The 13051-nt window shown below is 35.4% G+C and overlaps 1 protein-coding gene across 3 annotated transcripts in view; it reads right to left on the reverse strand.

The window, feature by feature from the left end:
* The window catches only part of LOC110026066 (carboxypeptidase SOL1), a 42998-nt gene extending 32879 nt beyond the window's left edge, over positions 1-10119 (reverse strand). For all 3 annotated transcript variants that reach the window (XM_020726849.1, XM_020726848.1, XM_020726847.1), the window contains exons 1-5: positions 9972-10119; positions 7217-7283; positions 6751-6846; positions 6414-6444; positions 6247-6303 (exon numbers count right to left, since the gene is read on the reverse strand). In XM_020726849.1, coding sequence (XP_020582508.1) covers positions 6247-6303; positions 6414-6444; positions 6751-6846; positions 7217-7283; positions 9972-10053 — 333 coding nt within the window. In that variant the 5' untranslated portion in view covers positions 10054-10119. The remainder of the gene's footprint in view (positions 1-6246; positions 6304-6413; positions 6445-6750; positions 6847-7216; positions 7284-9971) is intronic.
* Between the last annotated feature and the right edge of the window lie 2932 nt (positions 10120-13051).

A 13051-nucleotide genomic window follows, 5' to 3' on the forward strand; every position in this document is an offset into this window, starting at 1 on the left:
CATACAATGCTTATATTCTCTGCATATGTGGAACCTAAGCTTTATAGTTACACCACTCTGATCTTTAATTCTACGTAAGAGGTATTTCTATTTCTTAATGTGAAATGTATCTTTTCATTCTTAGGATTTATATGCTGTTTTGGAAATAATTTAGGCACCATTTTGGAGCAATTTCGACATTGTTTTGGGGTGTTTTTGCTTGCTGATTTAGAGAGGCTTACACAATGTTTTGAGACAAATTTAAGGTCTGATTTTATGCACTGTTTTGGAGCGACTTTAGGTGCCAATTTGAGCTGATTTTGGGCACTGTTTTGGAGTCACTATAGGTGCTGGTTTGGGCTGATTTTGATCGTTGTTTTGGAGTCACTATAGGCGCTGGTTTGGGCTGCTTTTGATCGTTGTTTTGGAGTCACTATAGGAGCTGGTTTGGGCTGATTTTGATCGTTGTTTTGGAGTCACTTTATGTGTCGATTCGGGCTGATTTTGTGCACTGTCTTGGAACAAACTTAAGCAATCTTCTCGAGAGTCTATTTAATTACGGTTAAAAGATTTTAAACTTTTTTAGGTTGATTCACTTGTTATTTCCTCTTTTGATTTATTAGTTTTAAAAGTGAATCAACATTTTTATTTCGTTTGTTTTGGTACTTTTGTTAAATGGTTAAGTAAAAAAAAATAGAAATTTCTGATTTAATTACTTGAAAAACACTTAGAAATACTGAAAATTAGTTGGAAAACACTTAATTGAGGGTAGAATGACTTAAATCACTTTAAACACAAGTTAAAGAATAGGCTTCATAGATTTTAAGAGCACACCCTAGGTGAGAGTACATCCACCTAATTCTCAGTGTAGGTTTCCTATATTTTTTAGGAGCACACCCTAAGTGAACGTTCATCCACCTAATTTTCAAATAAATAATGAAACTTAGCACTTGACCCTGATTCACAAACTGATTAAGACAACTAGACATAAAGATGCACCGAGGCGTAGTTCATGCATCCTTAATTAAATTAACAGTGAAATTCTCATAATGACTTAACCTACAGTGAAACCCAATGCATCGGGATTTGAGCTCGGATATTACGCTCAAATTCTCCTGGTAATTGGGAAAATTTGTTAACACCACATATAGATCATCGGACTAGGATAAGTCTATAGTCTAGGTGGCGTGAGCAATGACGACATTGTTTGTGTGTGCTTAAATAAGGGATACTAAGTGAGATTATTAGAATAATATATCCTACCTTAAGGATCTTCAATAAGGGAGAGGGAAAGATCCATGATACTATTCCTCGATTCTTCGTGAGATCGTTGCCGTTGCCCCTCTTAGGTTGTCAGTAGTTCTAGCACGATTAGAGTGGCTAGTTTGTGGACTATACGACTTTACAAAATATTTATATACGACTTTACAAAATATTTATACTTTACAAAATATTTATAAAAATAAAATAAGAATTTCTTTTGCATGCTAAAAAGAACTCTGCATAAAAAAGACTTAAACAATAACTTCTGCATGAAAATAAAAGAATTTTTCTACGAAAATTTATTAAGGTCAACGGCTAGTCACTTGGGTTGAGATTAAGAACTGACTTCTGTAGATTGTCGGATTGGTAACTCTTGTTCAAAATCAAGAAGCACACAATCCAACTCTGAGCCCCCACTTTTACCAACGGCTTACACCCAGTCCTGGTCTTTCATATGTGGCTAAGTGTTTCTTTTGCTCGTGATTTTTACGACTCATTTTTCTGACTTTCGTGTTGGGTTTTCTGGTCTTGTTTATTTTTCTTGCAAGTTTATTTAAATCTATCGCAAGTCATATTATGCTCGTAATATTAATCACGCAATAGCAACAGATGCTCAAGTGCACTTTTACATTTTATCTACAGCATTTTACTTTACCGCATTTTACTTCTCAAAGCACCTTTTATTTACTTGCAATTTGTTTTTTTTGCATGTAAAACAAAAACCGAAATAAAACAAAACCAAATATTGACACCAAAACTGTGAAACATAAATCACCAATCTCAAACACTTAAACTCTGGAGCTATCGTGTCGACAAGGAATTTGGAGCAACTTCATGGGCAGCGCGACATGGAGTTTGGAGCGGACTACAGGTGGAGGTGGTCGTCATTCTACAACAGCAAAACAAGTCTACATCAGTTAAACTCTCTCCTTGGTCTAAATAGCAACCCCTAGGACTTCGAAGTAGCTCGCCTAGCGCGGCGTAAATCCTCATACCCTCTTTAGGCACCTGTGCAACAATATTGTGCAGTATAAGTCCTAATTTGCTTTAGGTTCTGAGATTATTGTTTGTTACGACGTAAACTCTCTTATCTTTGCGGGTTATTTACATAATCGGATATTATGCAAATATAAGTCTCAAATAATAAAATTGGCAGGAATTGGCAGGATTAAATACTACCTAAATAACATCGTCTACAAAACTCAGCCACACATTAGAATAGTTTGGGAAGTCACCGAGGTTTCTCCTCAGGATCTGTGACATCCCCTACCTTTCCTTCTTTTGGCTCTTAAAAATAATTGTTCCAATTTGAGTCACTTTCACTTGTTTTTCCATGTCTTACCGTGAAAACCTAAACTTTGAAATCTTGAAGACTAGTATCTCTGATCATTATCGAGAGTTTTCACAAGTAACCTCAATCATTTGAGATGTAATTAACTATAGAGATTAACTATAGAGGATTAACTATAGAGGTTTGACTCTATAGGGAACTTGGAACCCAGGTAAAATAAATTTTATTTAATCTTTGTATTAGATAGGGGAACTTGTCGGTCACACATAAAAGGTTCAAAAGGATATCACAAATCTCTTAGTTCGCAGGATTGGGTCTATCGCCGAGATCTACACTTATCTTTCGGAAATGTGATTATGCAAATTATTGGACGAATGAGATCCATTTGGTCTCTTTTTTTTTAAAACTAAAATATACTACTCTCAAAACCCAAACTATATATCTCTTATATTGAATTAAATTTCAAAAATTATTTTCATATTCAATATTTTCAAATCATCAAAAAGTTGACTGACATGTACCCTTACCAAATACAGGTTGTGCTGTACCAATAGCAATTTGGATGCTCTCTAGTACTGCTAGAGGAGTATAAGAATAAAACACTCTAGCAATATATGTCACATGTCGTGATGCACCAGAATCTATTATTCATTATGATGATCTTATGATGAAAATAGAGGCAAAAGCATGTGTATCAAAAATACCTTTGTCAGAGTAAGCATAAGTGACAATGTTACCCTTCAATGATGACTAGTTGGAAGCATCATCAGCCTTATCTCCTGCTACTTTCTGTTTCCTCTTCAACAACTCCATACACTCATAATCCTCATTGGTAACCATACATGTCTCTTCCTCCTCTGCTACCATCAGATTTGTTTGATAGAACCCTTTTCAACCCTTTTTAACTACCACGGTCTCCCACGTTCACTTGTCTCTCTCTCCTTTGGTGGCCCGAGACAGGTCTTGCTCAGATGCCCGACTTCACCACAATTGTATCACTTGTGAGTCTTTTCCTGAACACATATCATGTCTGAGCTCGAGGCAGTCAAAGCTGATAGCGCACCCAGAAGTCCACTTAGCTTAGAGTGTAGCTTCATGCGACACTCCTATATCATCGCAGTAATGGGCTCATCCAATGAAGGAATAGTCGTCTAAGTTATGAGTATAGATCTCCTCTCCTCTGATCAAAAGTAAGGTTCAGATGAACCAAAAACTGCATAGTTTTTATCTGTACAAAAATCTCCTCTATCTTGCACTCTGAATTGCCAAAGATCGACATCCATGAGAAATGATTAGGATCTGCAAACAGCGGCTCCAGTTTTATGGAAAATTCCCAAATTGATCTATCACCATGAATCATCGTCTCTATATCACGTTAAATCTGGAATACTCTCATGTGGTTCTCAGTCTCAGCATAAATCATCTTCAGCTATATGCCCAGATGTTCCTCACCTTTAAAATTTTATATATTAAGGATGCAATTGACAGAGCCATCAAGTTGATTAGTCAAGTGTAAATTCGGTGTGTGGTCCTCTGCTTATCCCCTCAGCACTGTCACTTTTGGCCCGACCCCTTCAGATATCCCTCAACTCTTTTCCCTACTAAAGCAACCTTGATCTAACGTGACCAACTTAGATATGTGGTTGGTCCGTTATGTTTCAGATCCACAAGAGGGAGATCTAGTTTCACCAACATCGGAACAAGTGTTGAGGTAGCGGCACCGATCAAGACGTTACCTACCTGGATGAGCTCGACCAAAAACTTCAGAACTTCAGGATCTATATTCCCTAGAAGCTCCAATCATTTACCTCTCACACTATCTTCGTCTCCTGACATCCTCAATCGCAAGGATCCAAGTCTATATCACATGGAAAACATATGAATTTGATCATTGGCGTTTGTACGTTGCGATCACATCAGTGATCGCATCTTGAGTGTGTCATCACGTCGTGTCCTCCAAGGTTAGCGATAATTGTGAATGTATCATGGTGGTTCACACTAACCCCATTGTTGCCTTCCCTCTAATCGTGTTTGTACCGCAATCATTGAGGGTTCATGTGTCAACATCGTAGCTCCCTCTATGTCGTTGGCATCTCCAGCGATACGCGAGTCGGAACTGTATAGTGATTGCAATCGTGATCCCGTTGTTACCTTCACTCTAATACAATCACGATTCACACGTTGACATCGCAGCTCCCGCTAAGTCGTTGGCTTCTCCAGTGAGTTGAGTTGCGGGTCTATGTAAGCCGATCCCTAGCGTCGGCTAGGGTTAGGCTCTGATACCAAAAAATGAATTGTTCAAAAAAACTCCTTTGTGCATTCATAACATGTGCTTAAATAAGGAATATTTAGAGGCAATATTTTGTCAAGATTGAAGTCCTGCCTACCAGAATAATTCGCACACCCCAAAAGAGAAATTTATCTTCCAACAAAATTATGTCAATGTACTCTTACAAGAAACAAGAAAATTAGCAGGTCAACTAACAAGTACAACAATATAGATCTTGATCACATGCTTACTGAAGCTAAGGAGAAGGTTCCAGTGGATAGTCAGATGTATCAACACATGGTGGAAAGGCTAATTTATTTCTCCCACAAAAGCCCGTGTATGGCTTATGTTATTGGTATGATAAGCAGCCTCGTAGAAAATCCACATGCAAGCTGCATATCAAGTATTGTAGTGCATAAAAGAAGCACCAGGGAATGGAATACTTATGGCACATATAAATGTCGATTACATTGGATTTATCATGGATAGAAAATGAATATTGCATTTTCTAGGCGGGAACTTTGTAACAAGAAAAATTATGAAGCAAAATGTGAAAACAATATCGAGTGTTTGAGAAAAGTTAAAATAATGAAATAGAGTGCTTATAAATTATTATGGTAAAAACCACTCGGGAGAATTTGAAGATTTAGATGGTCCAATGAGAATTTGTTAGAACAATCAGCATAGCTTATGACCAATGCAACACAATTGAACGAAGCATAAGAGGAGACTTCATTGACAAAAGACAGACAGCGGCTCGACTGCACACCCTATGTTCGATAGCTAGCAAATGTGTTACATGGAGATTAAAAAGCATTATGTTTCAAACCATTGTATCCAAGCTTGAGGAGTGTTAAACTGGATTTAAACCAGAGAAGAAAATCAATTTCTCATACAATAATTTCAAGGAAGAAACCAGGATCTCACAAATTAAAGCCACCATACGAAATAAAAATCTCATGGATTAATAACGCGAAAGGAAATAGTGATTTAAGCGCTAAAGTAATTGCCTGCTTAAGCATATCAAATTAAAGTTCCAAAAACTTGAAATACTATAGGCCATATAAGTGCACAAGACTACCGCAAACTACAAAGCATGAGACTACTTGATATCTGCAATTTGCTTCCACTTACCATGAAGTTTGTTTCTTATTTCAAATCTTTATATGGAGGTTGTGGACACCTAAACATTTAACCTGTGCCAACTTGCTTCATTAAAGAACTTGAATTACATGTAGAAACTCAATTTACTACTTTCACATTAATAGGTGAAGGATGCATGTATACATGAAGGTTACAAATAGTCAACAAAAAAATAAGTAATGAATGGGCCGAAACTTAGTTAAAAGTTAGAAATTATTGTTTTTATAATGACTTCGAGAGAAAATGAAATGCAAACACATAAGTCAATAATTTCAACAAAAGAGTCAAATATGTCACTAACTTTGAATGCAGGCTCAGCTTCTTCCTGGCCCGGTTTGTCAGATAATTCTATTACTAGCTGCAAGAGATAATAACAAAATATAAATCAATAAATGACCAAGAATAGTTTCAACATTGCAAAATCAAGGAAATCAGCTTTATTCATCCATATGGATATTGAAATTTTACCAGCGGAAATCCCTTCACGCTCTTCCCAATGCTGGAAGACAAGATCAGGAACCACTCAAAGAGAGAACCAAAACAATGTCAGCTAAATTAGAAGAATTCATGAAAAACATTGTATTGTAATTCAGTTTTTTGTGGACTGCGATCTTGAATTATGAAACAACCATATGAAGCTCATGCAAACTGATTCAATATCTAGTAGAACAACAGATTGCTAAAGAAACATAAACATTAGATCAATAGTGGCCTTCACATGGATAAAACTAGCTGTTCTAACCCCCAATGAAGTTCCAACCAAATAATAAATAAATAAATAACCACCAATTTAAAGTAAGAATACCTATAAATATTGGAGATATGATGGCATCTTTGACCAATTTCTATGATAGCCTCTTTAAGGTCGACATTACTCATGTATCCCTGAGAGAGAGACTCCCTGCGAACCACGTAAAAAGCAGGTGATCAAAGCCATTAACATTTGTTTGGGACAATTACATACGTACCACCCAATTCTTATATATTTACATATATAACACCTAAACTTTATTTTTTACATTCATAACAGCCAAATGTTTCATAACACATCAGAAATACCCCTATTTTAACTTTTTAAAAATGAAATATACCTTTTCATACAAACATAAGGTTGTTTGTATGTAACAATTGAAGTTTAGGTGTTAGAAATGTAAATACATAAGAAATGAGTGGTGTGTATGTAAATCTTCCTTTTTAAAAAAAAAAAAAAGAGAGAGAGATAGAACAGGATAAATGAATCACAAGAGACAGCACTCCCAGAAAAAACATACACTTTTTGAGGTTGGGAGTCCTTGTGTAACAGCCAGCTAAATAGTGTACCATCCATTTCCTGGAAGCCTAAAACAGAAAGAAAAACTCAATACCAAAAAAAAATCAAAATAAATTATATGAAGAACAAACACATGGTAAGAGAAAGGAAAATTCAATGACAGAAGAACATAGAATGCCATCTAACATACAATGCATTGTATGAAAAGAAATAATTTATGTTAGATATCATAAGAATACACCTACAATATAACTTACCACGGTACTTTACATAGTGTCATCTTTACCGCACAGTAAAAACTACCTCAGCTCACCTCAGCCATTCATTCTGATCTCTGATATCTTTAGTTGTCTATAATTACCATTACCGTTATTGTACTCGTATGCTTTTTTGAGCATCACTTTACCTGAGTGAATCAATGCATTTTCCACCCTGTTCTTCTCTCTGTGTTTTCGCTACTAACCTGTATTGCAGGGCAGTAAAGTCCTTTCATGGTATCAGAGCTTTTGCGGTACTTTGATGGAAGACTCGGTCACTTCTCAACTCCAAGAAGCTATAGCGTCCCTCTCCCTCACAAATGTGGTGATCCCTCGATCCCTAAAATTTCTCATGACTAATATAAAAATTGTGGTTACTACCTCACTCTCCACCAACAACTACCCTACCTAGCGGTCCAAATCCTCAAAATAGTTAAAGCAAATGGCTAGTTCGACTTTCTTGATGGATCTACATAGCGACCATCGCCTGACTTTGGTTGATAAAAACCTCGTTGCATCCATCTCCTCAACAATCTCTCCTACTATCCTTCCGTATGTGGTCACTCTTGATAGTTGCTTTCAAATTTGGACTACTCTTTAGAAGAGGTTGCAAGATAACAACAGATCTAAAGTAATCCAGCTGAAGAATAAACATCATAATGTATCTATGTAGAACTTCACTATGGTACAATGCCTAACTCAGATCAAAACACTAGTTGACAACATATCTGCAATAGGAGCAACATATCTACCCGATTCCCACCTCCCCCGGCATTCAAATGCAGCACACCGCAAATGGGTTTCACCTATCCCAAACTACCTATGCTAATAACATCCAACATAAAGCGAGTATGATTGACTGTAAACCTCAACCGAATCCATTTTTTGTTTCGTCCAAGGTAAAAAGCGACTCCCAACAACTTTTTTCTTATCCAACTCACTTCTGTCACTTGGTCAGATCGCTCCAGTACCTCACTAACAGAAGGCTAGACATTTTGTTTGTGGTTAACAACCAATCCAAGCATCTACATCATCCTCTATCCATTCATTTTCAACTGTTAAAAAGACTACTTCGGTATATTAAAGGAACTCTTACACTTCGCCTTCCACTTGAAGTTTGAACTATTACTCTACATGCCTATTCAGACTCCAGCTGGGCTAGTGACACTCATGATCATGGTTTTGTTACTGGATACTGCGCCCAACCTTATTTCTTGATGTTTCAAGAAACAACCAATAGTGGCACGCTCCTCAGTTGAAGCTGAATACAGAGCCCTATCTTCTACAGCCACTAATCTCATTTGGTTACGACAATTGTTACATGATTTTCACATTTCCACAATCTCTCCGTCTCGTATTCATTGTGGCAGCACTTCAGCTATGGCTCTAGCGCATAATCCAGTTTTCCACACCAGAACCAAGCACGTTGAGATTGACTATTATTTCATTTGGGAACATATCATTTCCAAGGAGCTTGTTCTCAAGTATATACCAACTGATGATCAACCTTCAACCTGCTGACATTTTCACCAATACATTGCGTACACCTTGCTACTACAAGCTTCGAAACAAGCTAACTATCAGCGATCCATCCGTTAGCATGTGGGGGTGATAAGAATACACTTGTAGCATAACTTACCACATTACTTGACCTGGTGTCATCTTTAACGTACAGTAGAAACCACCTCAGCTCATCTCAGCCATTCATTCTGATCTCTGATATCTTTAGTTGTCTGTAATTACCTTTACTGTTACTGTACCCGTATGCTTTTTTTAGCATCACTTTACCTGAGTGAATCAACGCATTATTCTCCCTGTATTTCTCTCTCTGTTTTCGCTGCTAACCTGTATTGTAGGGCAGTAAATTCCTTTCAAGATAAAGATCAAGTGCAGATATAAGTTAAGAAAAAAGAAGAGCAAACGTATAAGATCCATACATAATCTCTTCCCTCGCATAACAAGAAGCACCCTCGAGCTGGCCGGCAATCATGAGTTGGCAAAAGATACAAATCACAGTCTCATACTCCTTATTTAAAAATTTCAGCATGATTTACAATTCTAAGTAAAATTAGTAACATTTATGTCAATAACCCCCTGTCAACCATCAAATCAGGATTTTCTCAATCATATTCTTCAGATAAATTTCAATTTACCGCTAGGCTCTGCTCTTATGTTCTACATTGAGTTAGCATCTTAGCCGCGTTTTCACACTAACTATCTCCAAACAATTCATTGAATCTATTAATCCGTCTGTTAAACCATTTTAACGAGAATGAAGCATTGGCAAACAACTATAGAGCAAACAACTACAGAACAAATAGGCATCGGCATCGAATTTGAGCCTTTATAACGATTCCTATTCGAAACTCGCATTCAACTAAATCACATATAACTTGCAAACCCTAAAAATAACTTTTTCGAACGAAATGTGTCGGACGGCGAAGAATCGAGTAGATCAATGTGGAGCTATTTACCAAAATACTTCGATCCCCGTCTTACCTCGTTTTTTTAGCGCGGCTGCTGGAGTGGATGAGAAAGCGGCGAGCGAGATCAGTAAGAACGGGATCTTCAAGAGCCCCATCGTCAACCTCGTCGCCTCTTGCGGTAAAATGTTTCTTCGCCTTACGGATCCGGTCGCCGCGACGGCCGATTAAGAGCCGAATAAATATTCCTTTTGGAAAGCATTATATATTTCAAATAATTCTAATATTTTAGAGTTATTTAATTGATGTAAAATATTTGTTTTTTTTTTTCCGAGAAAATGGTGTAAAGTAAATTTGAGAGTAAAGCTCTTTTTGTTTGGTTTGAATTAACTTGAACAAACTAAAGTTAATGTAAAACATTACAATTGTTGTCTAATGATAAGGTCGATTGGTTGCAATAACTATAGGTGATGATTGGTGGCCAGTAATTGATAGTCGCATTTTTTATGTGGCGGTAGGTGGTGGGAGATGCATACGTGTCAAGCGGTAACAATGGAGGTTGTGGCATGTGATGCCTGGAATATTTCTTAGATTGTCAAATCAAATTCACAGTTTGAGTTGAAGGCTCGCCCGAAAATTGATTTTATATAAAACTACTTGATCTGAACCTAACATGAATATTAAATTAGTCATGGTGAGTACATCTTCACCTATGATGGTGGCAGTTCTGCTTTTAATGAGTGTACTTTAGTTGGGAAGAGTAAATTTTGACCTTTGACAATTGCACATTAGCCTTCAATGAATAATACACTTAAGACTTTGGGAAGTGCGCTTTAATATTTGGCAAACAAAACTTTGCATAAGCCAGTATAACCCATTTTACATTAGTATAAAAGCTATTTGTGTTATATTTTAGTTTATTTTGAGTCAATATCGGTTTAATTTTAGGTCTGCAGATAAATTTCGAGTTAATTTCAACAAGTGAGTTAGTTTTAGTTTAATTTCAAGTTGGCATGCCAACCCGAACATGATTCAAAAACATTAAACTTATCAACTTTCTTAACCATGACCCAAACTAAAAATAAATTGGGTCAACTCAAAAAATATTTCGAGTCAAGATCAAATTGAGTTGGCATTTCAAGTCAATTTTTGACGCTCGTGATGACCAGTACAGTATGATTTGAGAGAATATAATGATTTTCATGAACTTGGCATAATTTTTTATGAGTTCATTATGACTGTTGATTTAATAATTAACCTAGAGAATGTTTTTTATGAATCTATAAAGTTCCATAATTTTATTCTTCTTGCTCAATTTAATTATTTTAAATTTCATGAAATATTTGAGTGTACGGTAGTGATGTTTTATGTTTTTCTTATAGTTAACAAATTAGATAAATAAATTCGTATCAAGTCTGTATAGGATAAATTTACCCAAGTTTTTATTTATGCATTTTAATTCTTATGCATTTATATATTTAACGTCTAATATTGATGTTTTGCTGAATAATATTTTGGAGTAAATTGCATCAAATCTTACAAATGAAAACGCATGCTTCATTAATAAGAAAATGTATTATTCGTTATTGATACATCATCAGTAAATTTTTATCATTTAATGTGAATAGTAAGAATTTTTAAGTATTTTCTAAACAAAGAACATTCAAACTCAAATTAAAAGTCGTTCGGGATTTCGATTTCAGTCAACATACAGTCAAATTGAAGAGATTGATGAGATGAACCAAAGAACACCCAAACTGATCCAATCAAATCAAGTCAAAATCAATCCATTAAACTATTTTTGGAAGTTTTCAGTGGTAAGTTGAAGAATCAAATGAATTTCAAATCCGACAAGCTTATTATCAAATGGAGCGTCTTGATAAGATGATTCCAAAGAGTCCAATATCACTCAAAATCAACATTTTCAAAGTAATCAAATGTCCATAAAAACACTATCAAATCAAGTGAATTATTATGGGGCATTCGATAGAGCAATCCAAATTTTTGTCTTATTTGCATAGGATGTCACTTTCAAACTCTATAAATAGAGTCACACTCACTTTATAAAAGGAACCCAAGAGTTAGAGAGAAACCTGGACTTGGAGGAGGAGTGGAATTTGAGAGTTGTTTTGGATTCAAAGACCCGAGGATCACCCCCATAGCTATCGACCACTGCTCGTCGGCAGCCATCCACTATCTTCGACCCCCCTGTTCATTCCAATTGGTGGGCCCTACGAAGTAGTGATGTATTTCATGCAGAGTAACGATGTACTGTGCAACGAAGTCCCACACAAATTAACGACGTATATTGTGAAATAACGAAGCACGTAGTGTCCACTGAATATTGTGCAATAACACACCCTGAAGTCAACGTACCGAAGTTTTAGCAATCAATCTCTGTAGTAATCGTTCCCATCTATTCTACGTCAAATTCATCTATATATGGAAAACACACTTAGAGGGCCTTTATTAACCCTTCACATCGGTGAGACAATAGTCTCTATTTATACTCACAAGCTTATATTATATGATTTTGATTAGGCTAGCTTGATTTTTTCCACTTTCAAGTTTTTCTCATAGAAAATTATGGTCTCTCTTAACTATTATTTATATTATATGTGTATGCTCTGATTTTTTATATAATATTAAGATATTAAATAATTGCTATGTCTTCATGAGCCCGTCTTCACACAATTTTTTTTAATGATTAAAGTATTATTGAAGTTTGGATGTGAGACATATAAAAATATAAGAATATTATAACATGTATATAAATACCCTTAATATTTTATTTATAGGATAGAAAAAAAATCATTCTTAAAATAGTTATCACAATGGAAAAAATATATTTTGTGATGATCAGTCAACTCAATTATAGATAACTCTCATTCAATTATTATAGAAAATAGTTAATTTTTTTTTTGTTAACATTTAAAAAAATTGTTCATGAATTAAAAATATATAGAATAAGCATGGTTGATATAATAATAAAGATAAATGCGAAAATTCCACTTATAAGGAATTATATGGAAAAAAAATATATTTATTACATCAATTTCAAGCCAGCTTTAATAAATTTCAAACCTATTTTAATATAAATTAAAGCAAAATATCTCGCCTCATATATAAGTATATATATATATATATATATATATA

The sequence above is a fragment of the Phalaenopsis equestris genome, unplaced genomic scaffold (genome assembly GCF_001263595.1).
Source record: "Phalaenopsis equestris unplaced genomic scaffold, ASM126359v1 Scaffold000347, whole genome shotgun sequence".
NCBI classification, from domain to species: Eukaryota; Viridiplantae; Streptophyta; class Magnoliopsida; order Asparagales; family Orchidaceae; genus Phalaenopsis; species Phalaenopsis equestris.